This window comes from Meleagris gallopavo, chromosome 7 (genome assembly GCF_905368555.1).
Source record: "Meleagris gallopavo chromosome 7, MGAL_WU_HG_1.1, whole genome shotgun sequence".
In the NCBI taxonomy this organism is placed as follows: domain Eukaryota; kingdom Metazoa; phylum Chordata; class Aves; order Galliformes; family Phasianidae; genus Meleagris; species Meleagris gallopavo.
In genome coordinates this window covers 10,655,236-10,680,072 of record NC_139410.1, presented here as the reverse complement: position 1 = coordinate 10,680,072, position 24,837 = coordinate 10,655,236, and the positions used below count along the sequence as shown (strand labels likewise).

At 36.9% G+C, this 24,837-nt stretch overlaps 1 protein-coding gene across 2 annotated transcripts in view; it reads right to left on the bottom strand.

Moving 5' to 3' along the window:
- The window catches only part of LOC100549268 (aldehyde oxidase 2-like), a 45,552-nt gene that overhangs the window by 9,548 nt on the left and 11,167 nt on the right, over positions 1-24,837 (bottom strand). The window contains exons 8-28 of one of the 2 annotated variants that reach the window (XM_031554061.2): positions 24,552-24,632; positions 22,025-22,169; positions 20,659-20,751; positions 19,281-19,432; positions 18,051-18,144; positions 16,841-16,950; positions 14,817-15,001; positions 14,422-14,584; positions 14,120-14,212; positions 12,546-12,715; positions 11,958-12,072; positions 11,300-11,419; positions 10,640-10,736; positions 9,421-9,545; positions 8,954-9,087; positions 8,137-8,224; positions 4,994-5,080; positions 4,261-4,452; positions 2,810-3,037; positions 1,139-1,234; positions 124-252 (exon numbers count right to left, since the gene is read on the bottom strand). In XM_031554061.2, the coding sequence (XP_031409921.1) occupies positions 124-252; positions 1,139-1,234; positions 2,810-3,037; positions 4,261-4,452; positions 4,994-5,080; positions 8,137-8,224; positions 8,954-9,087; positions 9,421-9,545; positions 10,640-10,736; positions 11,300-11,419; positions 11,958-12,072; positions 12,546-12,715; positions 14,120-14,212; positions 14,422-14,584; positions 14,817-15,001; positions 16,841-16,950; positions 18,051-18,144; positions 19,281-19,432; positions 20,659-20,751; positions 22,025-22,169; positions 24,552-24,632 (2,697 nt within the window). 2 annotated transcript variants of the gene reach the window in all.

Sequence of the window (24,837 nt, the reverse complement as noted above, 5' to 3'; positions counted from 1 at the left end):
AGATAAAAGAACTGATGCTTTTTGAAAGCTGCTCAAAAATAAAGATGAAATTATGAATTGTCAAAGGGAATTCATTATTTAACAGAACGGATGATCACGAGAAAAAATAGTAGTAAGTCTAACCTGTACTGCTCTTGCATTGATTTCTGTCCCAACTGATCCCGCTGTGTATTTGCCATTAGGTACAGTTGTTGAGCTTGTTTCACAGAAGTGTATATATGACAGTGGTATCTTCAGTTCATGGCTGGCAATCTGTAATAAAATTAAATAAAAAAATATCCAGTCCTACTTGAAGAGACAGTCTCAAATTAGGAAAAATAAGGCATTGTCATTCATGTCTCTCTCTATATGCACACAGATAAATGACCTAATTCAAAGTAATGCTGTAAGTAGGACAATTCTGAAGTCTTCTTTAGCAATTATTCTGTAATACAAATAATTTATTAATAAATTCAGATACTAGAAGATAGAATAAAATAATACAATACCATATGTTTTGCCATAAATTAAATGCTCTATTTAATCAGGTTTTAGTTTATATATATATTTCAACCAAGATTTAACAATAAATCATTAACCCTCATGGATTTTCAAATCTTCTTTTTATATTTTCCTTTCTATCTCATTTCAAACAGCTTTCTTTGTTTGTTTTCACACTTCAGTGTTTCTCAGCATTCTAACATTTTGATATCATTCAACTCATTTTGAAGGAATGGTCTCATTCTCACTCCAAAAGTAACTATTTAGCACATGGTTTTGTGTATCACTGTTTGCACCTGAATGCATAAAAATGGACTGATGCTGCCATCAGTTGCAAAGTTACAATTTCTCAGCAGTTTAGCTTCTTCTGCAAAAACTGTTGAATCCTTTTTGCATGTTCTCTCTGTGCCTTAGTGATCGTGGTATCAGTGAGGAATATCACAAAGATGTTCAGCTACTATCCTCACCTTGAAAGATTACATTGATTATAGCTTATATTTTTCCCAAGATTTGTTTTCATCAGTAACTCTGAAGCAACAACTCAAAGTTAAACCTAGCTTTCTTACTGAAACAAAATTTGTTGCACATCTGAGTGCCATTCATCTTTTTGGCTCAGTTACGTTGTTGCATTTACTCTCAGATGGTAACTCTTACTTACCTGTAACATCTTAGTATGAATTCCCTGTCCAAGTTCAATGCCACCATGAGTGACTAGTACAGACCCATCTAAGTAGATATGGACAAGAGCACCAGCCTAAAGGAAAGATATGGAAATGTGGTAATTCTCTTACTGTACTGAAACAAGATATGGAAATGTGGTAATTCTCTTACTGTACTGAAACAAGAAGGTGCATAAGAAGGAGAACAAGGCAAAGAAAGATTTATTTCACAAGAATCAGTATATTACCAAGAACAAGGATAAATTCTCCAGTAGTCTGACAATAAATTTCACCACTCAAGAGCAGGGTGGTTCTAAGTGAGCTAGCAGTTACTAATAGGAGTTCTGTAGGGTTCACAGTAATTTGTTCATATTACAGAAAATTGTATCTGTTTCCTTGTGAAACTGAGAACATAAATATACTGGCTCCAGTTGTATGTGAAGCCCCAGATCCACACAAACAAAGAACTTTCAAAGGAGTCATGATGAAAGAAATCACACAAGCCACTCACTCTTATGAAGGAATAATTGGATAGGAAAGAGAAATTCTGCAAAATTGCATTTGGCAGCATGCAAACAGCTCCCGGCAGTTAGAGAGCAAACAGCAGAGCCTGAGAGGTGTTATGAAATACAGTGCCTCCAAAACTTTTTTTTTTTTTTTTTTCACATTATTAGTTTTATATTGAGAAACAATGGTCACGTGATCTCTTTGGTATCAACTTGTGACATTTGCAATCAGGTAACATTTTGCTAATGTCAGTCAGACCACAGCAAACAATAAACCTATTCTCTATGATTTAAATCTAGACCTTCAATCAGCACAACGCCTGACCTTTACTTTGAATGGTTTGATGAACTGTAATTGTTCTTTATGCCTTTTACTGATCTTTGTATTAAATGAACTGTGATCTCTAGGTTCAGTGCTTACCATGAGAATGTTATTGAAAGAAATACACGAATCTCTCTTTAAACACTTAATCTACAAATTTGTCCAGAAACAATCATGAGATGCAGCAAACAACACAGATATGAACAACACGCATTTACTTTTTCATGCACTGCACCTCCATAAACAAATCACAGTATTTGTTCATTTAACCTGGAACCTACTTGAGAGGGGTTCAGGGTATGAATTAAAAACAAACAAACAAACATGCCAAAAACAAAACAAAACCACGCACACACACACACAAAAAAAAAAAAAAAATAAAAAAATAACACACCACTATCACCACCAGAAAAATACAAATGTGTAAAATTTTCCCATCTTGAGCCATAAGAAATTCCAACAGCAAGCTAACTTATCACATAGCTGGGGCTATCTGAACTGGAGGAGTGAGCATTTCCCTCACTAGGAACCAATCTGAAGTTCCACATTTTGACAGTGAATTATTTAACTTTTTGCTGGGTAAGTATAGCAAGCTGGGAATCTGAGACTCGGATTCTGTGAGGTGACAGTCTCATATGGAGCTAACATTTCTGAAGTGGTCAGTTGGGTACAGTGATATTCTTTCTGAAAGTGAGTATACCTCAGCAGATGATACTTTGTGTCACCCTAGCAAGTAAGAATAATTTTCCCTTCCTCTCTCATGCCTGCCTGTCCAGACTACACTTCTCTGTGGAGAAATATAGAGATCTGAGACAACAAAAGCACCATTTTGAGAGAGTTACCTGATGAAAATAGGTTGCATTAAATCCAACAGAAAATTTCATGGGAATGATGGCAATCCCTTTCTTTTTCCAGTAATTCTTCTTGTTAAACTCTTCCACCTTTGCGTTCCGGCTGTGGTAGTCAGACTTAACCAAACATTCTTTCCAACATTTCCACAGATTCTCTGCATCAAATTCTTCTTCGAAGGCTGTTCGGTTAACTCCTTTGTACATGTTTATTTCCCTAACCTAAATAGCAAACGAATCTATAAAGTGCTGAAAATAAATGTGGTTTTATAATGTAATGACATGTTACACATTACATAATGGCATGCCCTATAGCGATATAGTAATATAATTAATATTTAACTATCTTGAATGTAATATTATATCAGTTTCTGTAAGAAAATCACTACCTAAGTGTTCTGTTCTGTTCAATCAAGTAAAATGTCAGTGAACTTCAGTAGTGCCAATGGATTGTTCACATGACAAGACTACTCAAGGCAAAGACAGCTGGTAAATTCAGATTGTAAATAAGACTAGACAAAAATGGCAGAACAACACAGAGTAAGTGAAAACGTCAATGGTGGTGAACAAGATTACAGTGGACACCCAGTAAATCTCAGGAAGACTTTTAAAAGTGGGGAGAGAAAATTCATGGCACATAAGAAAACCATTATGCCTTGTCTAGCGCTGCTTTAAGTTGACATGAGGAAATCAAAAGTGTGGAACAAGTGTGGGCTGGGAGATAAGCAGATGGATAAGTGAGAGCAGAAGCTAAGGTTAAAAAAGTGGTCTTTAAAGCTATGCCTGAATCCTCTCCTGGTATGTGAAAAAGGACATAAAGCAAATGGGACAGAAAAGAGATTCAAAGAAATAAGGAAAAGACATGATGGTTTGCATCCTACGGAAGGAAAGTTATTTATGAACCACAGTTTTGTTACACAAGTACATGTAAAAAAGGAAAAGGTTGCACCAGGCTGAGCAATGTATAAGGAAAGGCCTATCACAGACTGGAGAAAAATGTTGGGAAACTGCCTCTTCAGGGGGGAGAAGAGAGAAGTGGCATCACAGCCCAGTGACTTAGCTGACAGGATCCAGCTAACTAGACTGGTGATAGATGATAGAATGAAGTTCTGACAAACTGAGCTTCAGGTGACAGCTGAATGTACACAAATTGGTAAGAAACTGGTCACAGAATGAAAGAGATTATGCTATTTTGATTGAAGTAGGACATACTAACAGCAATCATCAACAGCAATCATCCTGGGCCAGTTTTGTCCACTGTCACCTCTGCTACATCAAGTATTGTTCCATGGAAGAATAGGTCTTGGATAATGTACCATTCAACCCAGGTAAAGTTGGTAGATCTGGTCCTATAAGAACTGACTTAAGAATGAGGAGCTTCCAAAAGTCAAGATTCTAGAATTCTTTTTATTACATATTTTATTTGGCAGTCTTAGTTGTTTTACCTTCTCATGTGGTAGTCCAGTCTTGGTTGCCACAGCCACAATACAGGTCTCCACAAACAGACCTGCCTGAGGAAACCCAAATCCTCGAAAGGCAGTATTAGAAGGCAAATTAGTCTTGCAGGCATGGCCCCTGACTCGGAGATTAGGGATATTATATGCATTGTCCACTTTCAGCACAATATACTCAATCACCTGTAATAAGAAATTATACAGATTTAAATGGTTCAATTTCCTTTAAAGAAAATGGTGAAAGACTCTCAAGAGATCAATGAGATGCAATTGCTTTAAGGTGGAGCAGTACTATACTTAGGTGTACTGTTCTCTGCTGTTTTTACATTGATGTATATAAACTCTATTTAGGTCATAGGAATTAGAATAGCATGAAAAACATTACTGGGGGGAAAAAAGCAGATTTTCAATTTGGGGAAAATCAGTGAATAATTTTATGATAATTGGGTACCAAATAAAACTTCTTGCATCTCTGTCCTCATTCAACAGATCTGATTTTTTTTATGTCCCAAATTTTCTGAAATCTAAATTTTCAATGTCTAATATCACCTGCTAAGAACTACTGCACTGCCTTAATGACTGCACTTCTACTTTACGCAGGCAAGAGTTGCACTTAGCAAGAACAGGCATATTCTTAAGAGAAATAAATTGGAACAAAGAGCTGTTATTTTCTTTTTGTGACCAGTTTAGCCTGTGCGTGTAGTATCAGTGAAGGAGGACTTACCAACTCAGATTCATCTTTTGTACAGCCACCATTTATATAGCATTGAAAATCCGCGGCCATTATTCTACCATTCTTCATGAATCCGACCTGTAATATTGCAACCAATACATTACTGGTCTTTCCTCTGATGTATTTCGAACTTCTCTTTAGAAATAAGCTAACCACTTAACAAATACAGCTTGAGGTTCAGAATACAGAACGCAATGGGATTTCTTTCCACTGAATTGGAAAAAAAAAAAAAGCCTTTGTGGATTTCTGTTTATCAGATGGTACATACTTGGATCTAAATAGTCAAACCAAGAGCAAAATAGCACATAAAAGCTATAAATTATCAGAATGCCTTAGTTTCCTAGAAAACTATTCTCCCACCTAGCCACTGACCATCCTCTTACTCATGCAGAATCTGAAAAAACTGTTCACCCCTATTTTCCATTTGAAGAGACACTAGAACGAAGATGACGAGATCACTAAAAAAAAAATACTAATTATGATTCTGCTTATTCTATTTCCTGAAGAATTTCTTTTGTAATCATCTTCCATTCTGATGATTTCATTGCCTAAACAATAAAATAAAGTGAGCAAATAGTGCATATATCTGGCGTATCAGATGTTCAGAAACATACATTAAATTTAATTTTAGTTTTGGTTTCTTCTCTAAAAAAAAAGGGGGTCTATATTTAGTTTATCTTGTAATATTTAAATGGGAAAAATTACAGAAAACTTTAAAATAACTACAGATCAAATTCTTAACTGATGGAAGTGAAGCAGCTCCACCAGGATTAAGAATAGGAAAATGAATGTTGTTGCTGGTTAAATTCTGCTTAGCTGCAAGGGTAAGATAAGAGATGGGACCAATGCAGCAAGTCCTGTTTGCTCAACATAGTTAAGCAATTCCTGTAGTTTCATGCAGTTTGGGCAGTTCTTGCAATTAGGTAAAACAAAAGGTAGGGCTAATGTTAGATTTAGGATTTGAGAGATCAAGGTCAACATTCCTACTCCTTCTAACTTGTTCCCACTATCCCAATTTTAGGAAAGAACAGGGAAGTTATAACTACATCAAAATAAAATATGAACTCTGTGTCTGTGGAAGCTCTTGAAAATTCAGTGAGAAGTATAATTATTCTTCCTTTTTTATCAAAAAACATAATATTGGTCATAAATCACAATATTTGTTTTAGCTTCAAGATAGTTAGTTACTGAATAAGTGCACCAGAGTCAATATGATTAATCAGTGGTTTCTTCTGCTCTAAGGCTATACCTAAGTACTGAGCGCCATTCAAGATTCAGCAGCAGAAAAATGAACTCTCGGTTATCTCTTTTCCTTATGGTTTAGCCCTGGTTCTAACACCCTACATGGGACACTTAGAGGTAACCAATATCTGAAACTGAAGTAAACACAAGCTTTTGCTACTAGCACTAACTTTGAGACTCATAGAAAATAAGCTCTCTACATCTATTTCAGCCCCTCTAGCAGTAACCATAATCTCAGAGATCCCTGGTTAGGAATGATCCCTGCGGAAATGAACCACGAACCCTTTCAACATCACCTCAACAAAACTTGGGGCCTATTTTGTAAGTAACATTCCTCTCATCAATTTCTTTGTGAATCCCAACTGTTACAATTGTAAAAATAGCCTTAACTCCTAAGCAAAGAACGTTTGCTTCAAAATTACATCTAAAGCACACATCCCATCCAATATTGATAATTATTCTAGGTTCATGAAAGTCTTACATGGCATGATTACTGATGGGTGACTTGATAATCAAAAGTTTGAAATGCACACCAAATATAAGGCATGACCCAGTACTCATCATAGCTTAAATACCCACATAAGATTCAGAAGAAGCCATAGTTCTCTGGCTTTTACTTCCCAAAGGGTATACATGTATTCCCTAATACAAGTCTAACCCTATAATGGCAATTCTCATTAAAAGGTAACTAAAGTTAAATAAAACATAAAATGCTGCTTTTCTAAGAGAGCTATCATAGTACTTCAAGGCTTTCATGGAAATACAAGAAATCACAAATTTTATTAAAATCCTTATCCAAATTCTGGTCTTAGAAATACTGAGGCACTTTTTACCTTCAGCAAAGCTAATTATAAGTCAAGAAGAAAGATGACCAATTTTTGCTACAGCACCTATTTCCTCATCAGGACTAGCCCTCATCTTGCTTCCTGAAGTACATGCATTAGAAAGTCCATGCATCAAAGTTATGTCAGGAAACCAAGTGCTTAACCCCTTTTCCCCAAATCCTACCCCTCAACACGTGTTTTTTTTAATCCTAGTTTCTATTATAATTAGATAACAGATACCTAGAAGAGTATGAAATATGTATGCTATTGACATCTGTCAGTCTCAGTTCCATTCTTCTTCCACGGTTAATACAAGATCTAACAAAAATATGAAACCTTCCTCTTTTCTTTTCCCAAGCCAGTTCTAAACCAAGTCTAAACATAACCAATACCATCTTTGAAAGCAATATCTTCAGCAAATGAAAAATAACACCTCGTCTCTCTCAGAAATAAAGAAAATAAAAAATACACCCCCCTCATCTAAGAATCAGTAGGAAAGAAACTCCTTGGACCTTCTTTATCCAAACCATACTGATTCATAAGCCCTGTCCTGGAGGGTTTTAGTGTCCTCAAATCATACACCAATAACTAAAAGAGGGGTTTTGCACTTGCTAACAGCAGTTGCCTAGATGGCTTCATTTACTCAGTTATGCTTAATGTTAAGGATTTAAAAAGAGTCAAAAGGAAGAGTTTTCCTACTAGTTGAACTTTCCATTGAGCTGAAGAGCTGGCTTCATTTCTCAGAAGTGGCTTTTATTCAATTCTGATCTAAGTACTTTTCAAATGAGGATGTGGTAGGGCTGATGTTAGCAGTGTTTTGAAAGAAAAGGGATGGATAGTTTTGCTTATTACTGGATATTGTTTGGACTGTAGGATTACGAGGATAGCTGTTGTTTTTATTCATAGTATTAGTCAGGATTTTTTTTAGGACTGAGGCAAGACTGGTGCTAGGTCAGTATTTCAGAAGAGGTGGAGTTTGTTTCTTGCTGCCTCTTGCCAGTCAATAAAAAGATGCTAATTTATCCCAGCTGAAATTAACTGAGAAAAATAATCTCTCCTGTCACTCACTTTATATTTTCCAAAGAAAGGATGACGTCCACCAGTGATTAACATGTCCATGTCTCTTTCAAGGGCAAAGCGGACTGGGCGCCCGGTCCTAAAGTAAACATAAGTCATCTTTAATTACAGTTTATCTAAGAAGATTGAAAGACATTGTATTTATATGGCCAAACTCCCAGTGGCAGCTGCAAAACAATCCATTCTATGTTTTAGTTTCTTATTGACCATCATTTTATTGACCATGCCTGCTGATACTATTAATGCTAATTCAGCAGATAAAATGTAGATTTTCTGCTACAGAGACAAGGTAGAGGAACAGAGCTTTCCAATGACTTTTCTTTAGTGTTTTATGACTTTCCTTTAGTGTTTTAAACTGGGCGGTGCAAGAAGTGCACACATGACATGGCAAGGACACTTGAGTAGTGAAAACCTGTGGCACAAAGAGCTGAGGTGAGCATATCTAATAAATCCTAACAAGGATTTCAGGATAAAAAACACTTTCACTAAATACGTAGAATGGAAATTCAATCCACTATACCTGAGAAAGGCCTGGTTTGTTGGGATTTGTGGAGATGAGCCCTAGGAAAAACTGCATGAAGGCTTTTTTTCCACTGTCAGATGGATAGTTAGTGAATTCTATTGACAGAATTCAAGATAATTTTCAACCTTCTATCCAAGATTTACTGATATGGAAAGATAAGCAAGAGCATGTCTTAAGCCAACACCCCAAACAGGGTTCAGGTTCAAAGCTTCTTTCTGTTTCAGTCTCATAATTTCTAATTTGATTTAGTTAAATCATTCGTTTTATTTAGTTAGATCAACTTACTTGTTGGCTGCCACTGCTGCAATTACAGCAAAGAATGAAGGCTTAGTTATCTTCCCACCAAATGCTCCACCAACACGTTTTGTGTGACACATAACCTTGTTGGACTGAAGGTTTAAAGCTGAAGCCACTAATTTCTGCAAAAGTGAAATCCGTGATTTTACTGAGAATTATCACATATCAAAATACATTAAAACTACCTTTTTTCCATGGCTAACTATGTATTAGAAGCTAACAAGCTTACATACACATTACCCATCCCCATATCAATCTGCTCATTTTTGTCTTTGTTCAGCTTCATCATTAGCCTCTTATTTTTATTAAAAAAGATATTCAATTAATCTGAATTGGGAGCAGCATAAAGGAGTTTCAAGAGAAGCACAGGAGAATGAAAGGAAAGGTCTTATAGTTCAGGTTTTAAAATCATTTAGGAAGGTAAGAAACAGGTAAGAAACATACTTTTATTTTACCTGTACCTCTGTTGCATGCTGAGTTGATACATACACATCCATTTCTTTATCTTCCATTCTTGGAATAACAACCACACTATTTGTTTCCAGGTAGAAATGTTCCTGTCCTCCCATGTGCAATTCACCTGGTATGTGTATAATTAAAGGAAAAATTTAAGCAGGGTTTCAAAAGAACTGGGAGGGAATTTATATTTGCATAAATATATATGTCAGAAAAAAGAGTACTGTTACAGAAAGAAAATATCATCACAGTTATTTCTCATTTCTTTATATCTCATGTTTACACTTCTGGAAATATATGTTTATTTAGAAGAAAACCTAGATAGCTGTATTTATTTATTTCTCTGTAATAAGATCAGATTCTATTTAATATCTGATGCTTTTTCTTCCTTAGGAGGTTACATCTGGTCCATTATAATAGGATTCTAACATACTCTCTTCTAAATCACTCTGTGAGAGAAAAAGTTCTCTTTTCCTTTCTTTTTTATTCTCTCTCCATCAGTATATGCCCTTATCCTATTTTACTTTTCCTACCTATTTATGCCCAACACATTCTTTTTGCACAATTTTCCTTTCAGGGAGAGAAATCTGTCAGTACATCACAACATAAAAGCTAATTCTTCCAGATTTGTGTTGTGACCTTTACTTTATGCCATCCTTAGGTCTGATTAGTTATTCTTAAAACATATGTTTATGCAGCAGCAGTAGGAATCAGAACTGATTCTTCGAGACGATGACATGAAGTGATAGGGAACAGCTGGGAAAAGTCCACAGGAGAGCAGAAAAAAAAAAATCACAGAGGTCATGAACTTGTATGGAGAGATTGACAGAACTGAGGAGGCTCAGCCATAAAAAGTGCAGAAAAACATCTTGAAGTCTGTGGAAGACTGTTGCAAAGAGGTAGAGAACAGTCAGTGTTGTATGCTCACAGAAATAAGAACAGTGTAGTAGTGCTTAAATTAAAGCAAAATCAGTAAGACATAAGAATACTCTTGCTAGTCAAAGGAATGGTAAAGCAGAGGGAAAAATCACTAACAGGGATTAGTTAATCTTCATTTCATCTTGATTATCAGTGAAGGGGAAAAAATCAACAACAGTGTTGTTCTTGTTAAATTCTCTTAAGAGCATAGCAAAAACCTGAGTTCAAGCACCAGCTGGTGACAGATTCTCAACAGCACAACTCCCCTCCCTCTCCTGATGCACTGCAAGCACAAACTACCTTCTATGATTTTATCAGCAGACTTAAATCCTTTCTCAATGTCCCCTTTTTCTAGTTTTCTTTCTTCAGTAATGTATGAATTATGTTTTATTGCATCCTGCAGCAAGAAAAAAAGAACACGTTAATTATAATTCACTCAGATTATTTTTATATGGTAAAATCTTCAATTATCAATACGATCCTTTATCCAGATTGACAGATGGTTGCAGCTCAGTATTAGAAAGAGCAGGACAACTGTTCCCATTCCACGAGTAGAGAGCTTCTGTTTTTATTTTTCACAGTACATACCATTCTGTCCTTCCCCTAGATTAGAAATACTTAATAACTGTTAATGGCACTCACAATCATTGAAAATATTTCAAAGTCAGATTCCTTTCTACTGAAGATGAGCCAGACTTGAAGATTTTCAGAACATGGGTGTAGGATGTGTGATTCCAGAATTTCTGCAAAGAAAGCTCTCTAATTTAATTCTATACTGGCCTACTCCTGCCAGGAATTCGGCTCCCAGAAGCAAGGAAATTTTCCCTTAGCACTTCCTGAATATTTTAAAAACTATTTTGAAAAAGTCCAAAGCTTGACAAAGACCTGCACAAGGAGGTGAACAGTGAACAAGGTGACTTAAGCATTCTGTCAGACAAGGAAGAGGAGATGCATTGTTACCTTAATGGCGAGGACTGGCTGCAGATCTTCATACACTATCTTCACCTTTTTAGCTCCACACTTTGCCTGTGTCAGTGTCTCTGCAACCACGGCACAGATTATCTGTCCAACACAAATGACCTGTAACACACCAACATTATCCAGTGAAAAAACACAGGAACAGTTACACCTCTGTATGACTGTTCTGTGGAAAGAGGTTATGCACCAGTGCCATTATTTAGGTTCTGTTCCTCTCATAATGCTATTCCACTGCAGACTTAGCTTCATTAGATGAGAAATACTATTGGCATCCTTCATCTTCCACAACATCTCTGCTGCTATCAGTGATCATGGACATTTTCCCTATGGTCATCCTGAAGTGGCTAGATATTCTATCAAGTAAAACCCGATATGGGGCAGACTGCTTTCCTTCTCAGAAAGGAAGGAAATTCAGATAAAAGGAGAGGGATAACACACTAAGAATTACACCTGTCCCACTGCAAATGGGAGCTTGCAGTATCATTTGTGATGGAGACAGCTTGGGACCTTGAACATTCTATATAGTCACATTGGCTGTGCAGATTCTGTATGTTTCAGTGTATGAGAAACTCCTCTTATTTTTTATTTTTCATATGACCAAAGCAAAACGTCCAGGTACTCCTCTAAGAGTAAGAAATACCTTGTCTTTTGCAAATGCTTCCTCTTCATCATTTCCATTTTTCCCTGGAACATCTTTTGCTGTTACCACATTAATTACCCCTGGCACCTGAAGGGCTTCTGAAATGTCAATTGATCTAGAAAGTAGAGCATGCACATAAATGAGTACAGTACATAGTACAAATATTTTTAGTTTGAACTAATTCCATGAACTTCAGGACAGAAACCTATTCCATAGGTCTCATATTGTTACACACGAGAGTATCTTTAGACAGAGAAGGAACTGGAAGTGTTGATTTACATATTGAGAAAAAAAAAAAAAAACAAAACAAAAGCATGAGCAGCTGTGCATGCAGTACAAAAACACGTCTTTAAATTCTAGGTACAGTACATTCAAAATCTAAGAACAACTTTACTTCCTACATTTTCTGTACTAAAAGGGATGAATGCGTTAATGTGAACTCTTCTGTCCTTATCTGACAATACTTGAAGCACATAGTAGGAACATTCTTACTTATGTGCAATTGCATACCTCATTATATGGACAAATCAGATAATGGGAAGAGAGAATGTGCTTAACATACTTATACGGGTATACTTTCCTTCTTACTTAATCTTTGCATGGGCTTTAATGCTAGTAACCACAGCCAATGAAAGTTCTCCATCCACTGGACGAATGTCATCAATGTAAACCGCTTCACCAGTGGTGTGCTTAATACCAGACTGGTGCATGATGGGACGTCCCACGGGGTCTTGTGGAGACTGTCCTCGGTCAACATCCTGCAAACAGGAATGTGTCTTCAAGTCAGAACAGTAATTATATAAAGCCTTAGTCACACATTTTATCTGAGATCATTTTCTGATGGTAAAATCCACACGGACACGATTTAGATTTTATGAAAATATTCTTGGGAAGTATTATAAAGGGTTAATTTGTGCTCCATTGCCACCATGATGCCCGGATTGAGGCTGGAGAAATATACTGCACTAGACACCAATCACATCTCCAGTAAACATCAGTCTTCTGCCTAAAGACTGCAACAATTAAACAAGCAAAAAACCAAATCATAAAGAAGGCACAAGACTTCTTCATACTGAGGATCCATGGCAGAAAAGATCCAAAACTTTCTGGACTTTAGCAAGCCTGTTTGTTGGGTCCATTCTCTTTCTGACAGCATCCTTTGCAAGCCACACTTGCAGACTTCAGATCATGTTTCATGTTTTTTATTTTGGAGAAAACTGTTGTTTACTTTGGAGAAAACACATCTGAAATTAGGGATATAAATACATATATACACACACATACATACATATATAAAATCAGAGATTATTCTAAATCCTTCTTGCTCATCTTCTTATAGACTTGGACCAAGAAAAATGGTTTAATTCATGTTTCTGCTAATTAAATCCCCATCAAATCCTTCTAACACTGTAAAGAGCCTGGAGTTGACCACACTTCAGACACACCTAATGGAAGTACATCTTTAGTGCTCTCTGTTGTTGAATTTCTGATAAATTACATTACTATGGTCAGGGACAGTGAAAAACTTCCAACATTTGTGTTTTGTTTGCTTTTACTCAGAAAAGGATTCTTCTCCTTAAAAAAGTCAGTGTCTGAAAATAAGAAAAACAAAAGAACATGTCTGAAGTTAAGGCCTTTTCCAGCAAACTGACACAAAGCAGCCAAAGCTTGATTTTTAAAATTTCACAGTTCTGCAACAAAACAAAGATATGGGTGAAAATTCTTGATTTTTTTTTTCCAATTAAATTTATAGTTTCTGCTGAACAAAGTTTTTATTCCCTAGCTGCCTCTTCCCCTGATATTGTAGTTTTGCAAATAAACTTCTTAGGTTTGAACAATCAGAGAGATACTGTAGCAGGTGATTCCATTTATTTTTACTGAAATCCACTAAACAATGTAAATTCTCTGCTGAGCTCACACACAGCTGAAAGCTTTGCTCCTGTTCCAGCTGTCAGAATATTCTGATGCTGCACAACACCTTGAGAACAAGGATTACATCTGTGCCCTGATAGACTACAAAATCTGTAACACAAAAAGTTTCCCACAGGATCAGCTTCCAGTTCCAGCAGCTTCATAGTACAATTAACAGAGACTTAGAAATAAGAACTGAGAAGGGCACACAGATACAGTCTGTGGCAGTCCCAGCTGCAAACAAACCTCACCTGATAGACTTGGACACCCTGGGGAACACCACTTTGTAGCATTCCCAAAGCACTCATCTTATCCTGCGAGAGTTCAGCATACCTGAAGGGATACTGAAAGGAAGATGAGGAGAGTAGTATTGTCAGATCCTTATTAAAAAAAAAAAAAAAAAAAAAAAAAAAAAAGGTTTTCCCCTAATATATTTTGAAATAGATCATAACACCTTTACTCTCCCCTCTCCTATCCCCAAATATTTAGAAAACCAGAAATTTCTTGCAGCCTCTCTGCTAATGCTGATATGCAGTTCTTGTCCAGTCCTTACCATCTGATGTAAGCCATGTAACACTTCCAGGTAAAATCTGAATAAGAAGCTGACAAGCAGAGTTCTTCTATACTCTACTTTTCCACCTGAAGCTGATGGAGGAAGAGAAATTTCCTCCAGCACCAGTTTGCAAGCTTCACTCAGCATCTGATCATCCCACTGTCTGGTAGAAGAATGGGTTAGCATATACATACACTTTATTAAGACAGCTGAAACTATTGCAAAGTATGTGGGAAGTATTAAGTAAACAACATAAGTTATATATCAAATAATAGCCTACTAGGGAGAGCTACTAAGAGAGACTGTGAGAAGCTGATGATGACAGAATCCAGCAGGCCCCATGCATCACACCATACTTCCTGCTTTTTCCTTAAATACATTAGGATATCCACTACCTTCCAATGAGCTTCTCACAAGACTTTCTTGCGCTGAGTGTGGTTGAGCCAATGCCTCCATATAAAATACTCAGATCTACAATTGTGTCTGTGCCTGGACTGAAGAGGACTCGCAATCCAGCATTCACCACAGAAAAAGCATTTTTCTGACGGTCAGCTTGTCTGAAGGCTGAAATAAATTCATCCTAATGGAATAAAAGACAATAGAAATGCCATAAATGGTAGAAATTGGTCTTGTTAAGATAAAGCAAATCTACAACTCCTTATATTTGATTATCGTTGTCCAAAGAAAATATTATTTTTAACAAACGTTTGCTGGAATTGCTGTTTCAGTTAATTTTTTAATTTTTTTTGAAGTACGAAGCTCATCATAGGCAACAGACTGAGAGGGTACATTATTTGAAATTGTCTGCAAGTAAGAAAACATGCAAAAGTTTTTCAGTAGTTTGATGACTTCAGAGTAAAGGAAAAGCTGTTCCTGGTATAAGCCACTTCATGTATGGATGGTGTGTTCTTTAAATCAAATCTCAGCTTGCAAAACAGTGGTTTCTTTTCCAGAACATGGAAATCCTACTGTGCCAAATAACCTGATTTTGTGAAGATTTTATACTCAGATATTCTATGTTTTATTCTAGCTACCACAGTGGCATTTACAGAGGGAGGCACTCAAAACAACGGCACTTTCTGTTGTCAGAAATCTCTTTTAGTTCTGGAAATGACTAAAAATATTTTTAAAAAACACATAATAGCAGCTTCTTTCATGATCAGGCACAGAACTGATCCCTTTGTAAAGAAAACATAAAGTGCTCTTTTTCTCTAGCGCCAGAAAAAAACCTTCAAATTCAAAGCCACTGAGCCTGCTAGAGGTTAGCAGGTTAGTTTCTCTCACCGTATCCGATTGTAAAAGTCAGGATTGTATGATCAACAGTGAGTTTTATCAGAGATGGAAAAACTCCTTACCAGGATTTAAATTTACTCACTTAAGCATCATTCAAATCAAGCTATGCAAAATCAAAACTAGGAACTGCTGGGAACAAGAGTGAGAACTGTCAGACAGATTCCTTCAGCCTTTGTTCCTTCACTTTCTGTTGACAGTTTTTGCAAAAAAAAATTTCCATATGCATTTTTGTTATCTCAGCAGAATCAGTGGAAGAGACATTTCAACATTAAAACAAACGTCAGAAGCAGTCACCCCACAGAAATGGTGTTAATTTTGTGTGCTGAAGCAGCTGGATATCACACGTTGTCCATGTGACTTCTGATAGATAGTTTTCCTCTTCTTTGAAGTGGCCTTTTGAATACACCAGTAGTGCTACTGTCTGGAATATGCTCCACAGCTGCTTTATTTGTCATATAAAGATGCAGATGGGATTTCCCTCTTTTACTCTGTGGAGGGAACTAAACCTTTCCACTTCCATTTTCTCCTCCAGCCTGTTTGTCTCCCTAATTACCACTGAGGCTCAAAGTTTCTTTGCAGTACAAACACTGTTGCTGCTCACAGATTATCCTATTGCAGTTTTCTGCTTATGGAATTTTTTTTTTTCCTTGGGATACCTGCCATAGCTGGCAGCCTCTAAAGGGCTGGAGCACTTTTCCAACATGAGGCCACATGCGTTTACTATGCGGTGTTGCAATGGGCAACTATTCTGATGTCAGAGTTGGTAGCTACTCCTGTGGTTACTTTGTCGTTAACTTCTATCACAGAATACATGCTTTCAGTTCTGTTTCCTGCTTGTCTCATACTTCTCCTCGCATCCACTAGAGGGATATCTAAGAACACAATAACAATGACATCATTTCCTCCACTGCTAGCTTCCTAAAGCCATGGTGGTGACACCATTGCTCACAGCAGTTTGGGTTTTATTATTAAGATTTTGCTTTAATTAATAGCTGCACTGGATGCTTCTATCATCCATTATCTAGACTGAAATGTACAATGATTTTGGTCTTTTATCTGGTTCTATGTACCCATAAGACAAAGACATCACAAAAAAGCAATTTGGAGAGAACATCAATGATCTTACCTTTGTAGAATATGGGATAAGAACAGAAACAATGACCTCCTTGGGTTCTATGTCTGCGTGCTTATGGCCAGCAAGAAACTGGTCATTTAAAAAAATCTGTCGTTTGCCACCTGTCACAGAAAAACTTATTGAATGTGGATTAAGAATAAAACATCCAAATTTTACTTATCTGTGCAAAAGCATACACTTGGCCAGATCATCTATATAGGTTGAATTTTTTCATTTGGAGTGAAAATAATTATGCAAACATGCAGCTGGGAATACTAAATGAAGATGCTCAAAGTGCTGACATTTCCAGTGAGCATTGTTTTCAGCAGAAAATAATATCTCCAGAGTGCTGCAATAGCCTTAAAGCATACAGCTACCTTCACTCAGGAACTGGCCTTAGACTTCCAAAGTCCTTCAAGTGGAAAGTTTAATCTTTATCATATAGTTTAAGTGCATTTTTTCCCCTATGTGAATGTTACAGTCCACCATCAAAAATACCATGTTTTTTTTCTGGAAAATTTTCTGGAAAATTGACGTCCTAAAAAGCTAGTAATAATAATAATCAGAAAATCAGCAATTTGGGTTTAAGTACAGCTATTCTCTTTCTGCTCTCTTTCAAAAACTCTTAGATCATTAAATAATTATAGCACTGCAATGAGAATGAGCTCCACACATGTTTAGCTCACAGTTAGAAATAATTGCCAAGATTTTCTAAAGAACCTACAGATTTTATGTGACAAGGATAGAATTTGCTCAGGCTTGATTACTGTAAATGTTATTCAAACATTTACACATGCACACACACAAGTACCAGTGATCTCAATAGAAGTTTGTAGGTATTAAGACATCATGAGAATGAACCAGTTTTTCTTAAAATAAGAAAGACACAAGCAACAAAAGCAAACACCTGTCTAATAAATGGAGCGGTGCATCCAGAGACCTGTCACACTTGACCGTTTTTCTTTCATGAAATCAATAGATGTTTCCTTTTGTTTGTGAATCCCATAGATAGTGTCTTCTGCTGGTAAACATTTCTTGATAGTTATAACAAGAGGCAAAAGCCAGGACAATGTCGTCTTCCATTCAGCAAAAATACCAATCTAATTCATTAGGGGGATGTGCAGTATTGTTTCATTTGAAAATGAATGACCTATAGTTATATTTTCTCTTGCACTGCTCTGTCCATACGGCAAAGATATCTGGGAGGAAGTTCAAAGCTTACCATTTGATGCCAAGCTGAGAACAGATTTGCCAGCAGATAAGATTGGGTTCAAGTCCCAAGCTGATCCCCTGCTTACAATGTGTCCTCCTAAAGACTTGAACAAACAATTAGGTTATTTTTAGGCTTGTTCTTTCACGTGTAACAGGGATCTGCATCATAAACCCGTTTAATCCATTTAACAGGCCTGTTGGAATATCTTCTATTTGCTTTGTTTAATCTTAACTGAAGTTCTATATTCGTAATTTTCAAGGTGATTTAATTTATTGTTCCCTTTGAAAGTTCTGTCTCATCATCATCTCTGTTGAAAAAGACCAGGTTTACTTTTTTTGCCCAATAAAATAAGCGATGGCCAATTTTCTTAATTAGAGGCATAAATGCAAGGTATTAAGCTAAGGGAATTCCCTAATTAGGGAAAATATCAGAGATGCCTCACATATAAACAGCTATGTGTGCACAGTCAAACTAAAGTACAATTGCTGCAAGTACCTTCCCAAATAATTTCACTTTTCTTCTTTGTTCAGTCTCTTTCTGTTTTCTGCTCAGCAGGGAAAACAAGAGTTTCTCTGTTTGCAGCTCAAGATATTTGACCCTGCTGATAACTCACTTCCTATTTATTCCATATTACTTCATACAACTTTTATGATGGTATTTAATACTTAGCTTTATGAAGCTTATCATAGATTCATCCAGTTTTTCTCCATATACTTGTAAGTGACATTCATATAGATATGTCACAGAATCACAGAATGGTCAGGGTTGGAAGGAACCCCAAGGATCATGAACCTCCAACCCCCCTGCCACACACAGGGCCACCAACCTCCCCATTTAATACTAGACCAAACTGCCCAGGACCTCATCCAATCTGGCCTTGAACACCTCCAGGGACGGGGCATCCACAACCTCTCTGGGCAGCCTGTTCCAGCGCCTCATCACTCTCTCTGTAAAGAACTTCCCCTGCCATCCAATCTAAATCTCTCCTCCTTCAACTTAAAACCATTTCCCCTTGTCCTGCAGTTATCAACCCTTTCAAAGAGTTGATTGCCCTCCTGTTTGTAGGCTCCCTTTTGGTATTGAAAAGCTGCAATGAGGTCACCCCGCAGCCTTCTTTTCTCCAGGCTGAACAAGCCCAGCTCCCTCAGCTTGTCTTCATATGAGAGGTGCCCCAGTCCCCTGATCATCTTCGTAATGTCTGTATTGCTGACTTATTTCCCGTCACAGCTGAATACATACCGCCATGCTCCTGATCTGTTCTCCAGCTAGAGTTCTCAGCTGCTGCAAGAGAGCTTGGTAGATTTTTGTTTTCTCATTTGGGAGTTTTGGGATAGTCTCCATGAGAATATCTCTGAGCTGGGCAAGGCAACAGGCAGCTCCTATTACTATCCCTGAAACCAAATGAGTTTAGATAGTGAAATCATAACTCCACTCTAAATGCAATACCTATACAGCTGATAAGGTTTCTAAAGACTTGCTATCATAGGCAGCTTTTGTCAGCAGAAAAACAGAGAAATAAGAGTAAGATAAATTTCATATTATAAGCAACAAGAACTTCAAATACTGTTTGCTTATTCAGAAAATTTTACCACTATACGTGTATCTGAAAAATATTACATTGTGTATTAGCACACATAAATGTACATCATGTTTTTATGCACTGTATCCCCAATGTCACAGATAAACATTAGTTGATTAATCAGAATAAATGATGACAAGTCTATCGGAACCCTTCAAGAGTGAGCCCCAAACACTTCATCACATTTCCTCTGGTATCAGAGAAGTCGCTACCATACATTTCACTGAACTCTGATATACACAGAAGTCTTCAAGTGTTGCGAAAAGCTTTTTATTAATAATGGGGCCATATTATATGAAGTGGGCTTAAGTGCAGAGTTGTACTTGTAATTCACTAGTTGCAGGGAACATAAGGAGATAAAGAGGCAATTATTTAAACAGATTAATTCCTCTAATTTTCGTAGTAAGATTTCCCATGGAGAAGATGCTGTATTTCATATTTTGCTACAGATGTAATTTCTTCATTCAGTAGCATGATGTGCCTACTGCATTGGATTCTTAATTCAGTTCTTTTCACATCAGTGCATCTATGATTCCTTCTACTAGCTGAGAATCAAGCCCAACCACTCCAAAGGAAATATTCTGCTATTTTGGGTTGGAAATTTATCATGTTTAAAATCTAACCCTGGCCTAATTAAAGTTCTGCAAACTTTATCAGACAAATGGCTGTGACTGAAAAGTAAATGATGAGTCAAAACAAAGAACTAAGGCTGACATAGGGCCTTCCTCTATGTTTGCTGTTTGCAGAAATTCGAGATTTGAACAAATATGCTTTTGCAGAAGAGTCTCATGAATTGCTCCATCCATCATCATCTCCAGACCATAAGTAAGCTGACATATTGGCTAAAAGGCTTAGTAAAATGACTGCTACAGGGGAGGAAACAAAAACAAAGCAAAAAAAAAAACAACAAACAAACCCAAAACATTCAGCAGAAATAAGAGGCAATGGTTCTGTTCTTATTCCTTCTGGTGTCAAAATACAAAATTCAATTTAGTCATCACTGTTTGTATCATTAGTAGAGGTAACTTGGAGACTTACCATCATCTGTGATACTCACAACTTGCATTTCTGGAATCCTCAAAGGATGGAGAATGATTGGATGATAGGCATCATGGTCATTTTTGTTGAGTCCTGTAAGGGAAAGTACAATACTGCAGTAGAGACCTGTTTAAAAAGTTAAACATATTCTTTGATGCAGAGACTGCAAAGCTCAAAAGCATTGTAACTAAATAGTTGCAAAGCCTTCTGAATTTTATTATGTAGTATCTTGAATGCCACATTTTATTGTTTTTCCTTGGTCCACTTCATCTGACCCCCATTGTACTTACTCCTTCTCATACAGTTTTTTCAGATCAGTTTGAAGGCTGGCCTGAAGTCAAAAGTTCAGTATGCTCTTTCCTGACTTTTGCTCCATGTTCCTCTAAACTGGTCTCTGGCCCTCTCCTATATCACATTATATTTCATCGCTCACCTCAGAGCTGTGTACAATTCTATCTTTATATATGAACTACATCATTTCTGTGCTTCTCTTGTTTTCTCCTAATGCAACACCTTTAATATATATGTATATTCCCAAAATTGTGTGTGTATGTATGTAGTAACGAGATTACCCCATGGTCTCTCTCTATGGTAAACTTCTTGTTTTGCATAGAGTCCTATTTGCTCTGCAGGAGCTGTCAGAACCTTATCCAGTAACAAATGGGAACTTTCTCTTATTATGAAGAAACTTAAATTTTTTTAGACTGAAGAGATTTACCATTCCGGTGTTATGTGAAGTATTACATCATGGTGGGGGAGAAGCTGGGAGGGAGGGATGAGCGAGTATATTATTAGAAAAATGCCAGAATTAAGTTTGTAGTGCAACTATAACTGAGAATTGACTTATGTCTCTATCTACAGTGAGAAATGCCCCCTGGTTGATTATTTCCTCAAAAAACAAAACAAAACAAACAAACAAAAAAACAGCAAACAAAAACAAAAACAAACAAACAAACAAAAAAACCCAAAACAACCCTATAAACTCTCAACCCTGTCTATAGTATGCAGAAGCTAGCCAGTGCCTAGATATCATGGCACATGGGGTTACTGTGCTCTTTTCCTTTGTTACACTTAGGCCAATGAAGATGGGAAATGTTTGACCCTTCAACTTCAGTGATTCCTTTCTTATTCACACGATTTTCTCTCTGAAGTTACTAGAAGAAGTTAGTGTAGACCCTGTGCTCAGTTACGGTGGTACTAGTTCTAATTTAGTTTCTGACATGCTATAAAAAATCAGTGAAAATGACCATGGCCTAAATATAGAAGCACAGTCACTAGGGTGAGAGAATGCTTTCAGGATCCTCAGAAGAAAATGCCCACTGGATAATGTAATCCCTCTGTCAAAAGGTCTTTTGCCATTCCATACCTAAGCTGGTGTTCCCCACAACGAGAGGTGCCTTTGGATACTTGGCTTTCAGCTCCAGAAGCTCCTTCAGGCTAGAGGGAGAAATCCATGTTGTTCTCTTACTGCAGAAAGTAAGAGTCTTTTTTTGCTGTTCTTGAGCCATTCTCTGTCGTGGAAATGATAAAGATTTGTTGGTTTTGAGAAATGTCAATATAAACAATTCTATTACTATTTAGGACACTGTCACGATAAATGATGAGACACAAATAGAGTTCTTCATCTTGTGCTTATATAGTGCTGTACAATGCTGAGTTTTTATAACTATGTTATTGCTGAAGACCAACTAGACAACTATGCAAGAGATACTAGACTAGTGGTAGATTAGTCTTCTGTTTCCTTTCATCTTGCCCTGAAAGCTTCCCTTTGTATACAATGTAATAAATAAGAGTGCAATGTGATCTGATTTGAAGGAAATCAGGATGCCAAAAGCTCACTGCATATGTGAGAGAATACAGGAAGTATATTCTGTCAGTCAGGGAGAATCACTGTATCACCATCTGCCAGATGTCTCCTATTTGCCTTGCTAGACTCTGATTAGTTTCTACGATATGGAATTTGTTAATTTTTAAAAATGAAAGTAGCTACTTTTTCATTTATCTGCAAGAACTAATTGGTTTGGAAATACAGCCTCCTTGGGTTGGTTGATCAGTATTTGCAATTTATTAATTTATTTTTAAATTAAAGAATTCCTAAGGCACCTCCTGTCTTACAAGGCTAATTCCCTTTACTCCACTGAGAATGCCATGTATGCTCTTACCATACTCAGCAAGTACCATGTGAAATCATGCCTTCAAAATATACAAAAAGAATCACTAAGAAACACCTTTTTTGCAAACAAAATAACGAACACATAGACCAGTCGGCAAATGGAAGAACAACTGCAATTATGAACTGGTTTTCTATGTAAAAGACTTGCCTGAAACACATGTAAATAGGAGCATATGGACTCAGTCATAATTAGAAGTTGGGCACTCCTTTGCCAGAGAAGAATCTGTCACTAGTATTGCTCTCCACATTTTTGCAGCTGTATTTTATGTGCTTTTTCCAGTATCCACGCTTTTAATGCATATTATAGAATCGTAGAATGGTTTGGGTTGAAAAGGACCTTGCAGATTTTCTAGTTTCAACTTCCCTGCCATGGGCAGAGTTACCATCCACTGAATCAGGCAATAGATCAGATTGTCCAGGGCTCCAATTCATCAAGTAGGCTTGACATCACATAGAGCTTATGGCCAACCTACTTAAACTGGCTGAGAGCTTGCAACAGACTTCAACAGAACTTGAACAAACTGAGCATGGTCATTCTAGGTCAAGCTGTAGACCTCACATAGCCTGAAGAGACAGATCACTCCTCCTGGCAGCTTAATGTGAACATGTACAACAGATGACAGTATCTCCTTTCTTGATGAACAGCCTTTTGAGTTAAGAGCAGTTTAGCACAGATGTTTAATCCAAGTACAGGAGTTGCAAAATATCCATTTAATGCCTGCATTCTTATAGCAAGTTCTTGAGTCTGACAATGGCAAGTCAAGTAGCAGAAAGGTAAATTTGCCTTCCACTTCAGGATAACATAAAGAAGCTTATACCTGAGTATGCAAGTTCAGCACTGAGAGACAATCGTTAAAAACAGAACTTGTACTCTTAAACTGAAGTGTTTACAAAGTTAACTGCCATAAAGTAACACTCTGTAACACTGTAACAAATCAAATAATTAGGCCTTGGCTTCCCAGGACACAAATGAACTTTCGAGTCCCTGAGGTAGTTGCATAATAGCAGTGAGAAGTACACAGTAATATTTGCAACAAGAGTACAAATAAGGAATTTCACAAGAAACTTTTGAAACATGAAGATTAAATAAAAATAATCAACCTGAGCCTATCTGTCTGGGCTCTGCTTGATCTGGTCTGGTAACACCCTATTCTATCATTTTCTCAACTCTCTTCTCTTGCCACAGACCACACAGCACTTTCAACATTCTCCTTTCAAGTTTCCATCTGTCCTTCCGTGACTTTCTAGGAACTACTGCCATAAACGCTCTTTTCCCTCTCCATCCTTTCTCATGCATCAGTCCAGCCTCGGTTTGCCAGCTGGAAGGAAACAGTGGGTCCTGTAGTCATTTGAATCCAACAGAGAATGACAAGATTGAAAAGACAGAGCAGTCCACCTGGGAACTTTCCAACAAAATGCTGTGCATCACAAAAAGGTCTGAAATTAAAAAGTTCTCAGTAAGGAGATGTTTCAGGAAAACACTGGAAACAACATTTTTGTTATGGAGAGGCAAACCATTTCTTTCTTGAAAATATAAGCAATTTAGAACAACGATGACATACAAATTATCCACATAAAAATTCCTCAGTATGTCTGATAAAAAATTTGTTTTTTTTTCTGTTTATCTGAGGATAGAGTCGTCATGACTACAGTATTTGCAAGAACTCAGTCATGCTTGCATTACAACAAAAGTAAAAAATGAAAGATGAGTACTTCCTACCATTAGTTCAGGAGGAAATATAAATTCTTGTGTTGGATCCACAGGTAGGAATTCTGCTGGGTTGCAAAGACCTGAGCGAATCTGCAAAGAAATTGGAGTAAAAATGGTGAGTGAATATTTTCAGAGTAAGCTGAAAGTCTTTGCCAAAACATGAGATTTTTTGCTGATGTGATATTGAGTTTTGACACTTTATGGGTTGAATCCTGTTCAAAAATTTGAGACAGACAAATTGATTTTTAATGTTAAGTTACACCTATTCACAAACTACTATAAGACAGGATACTAT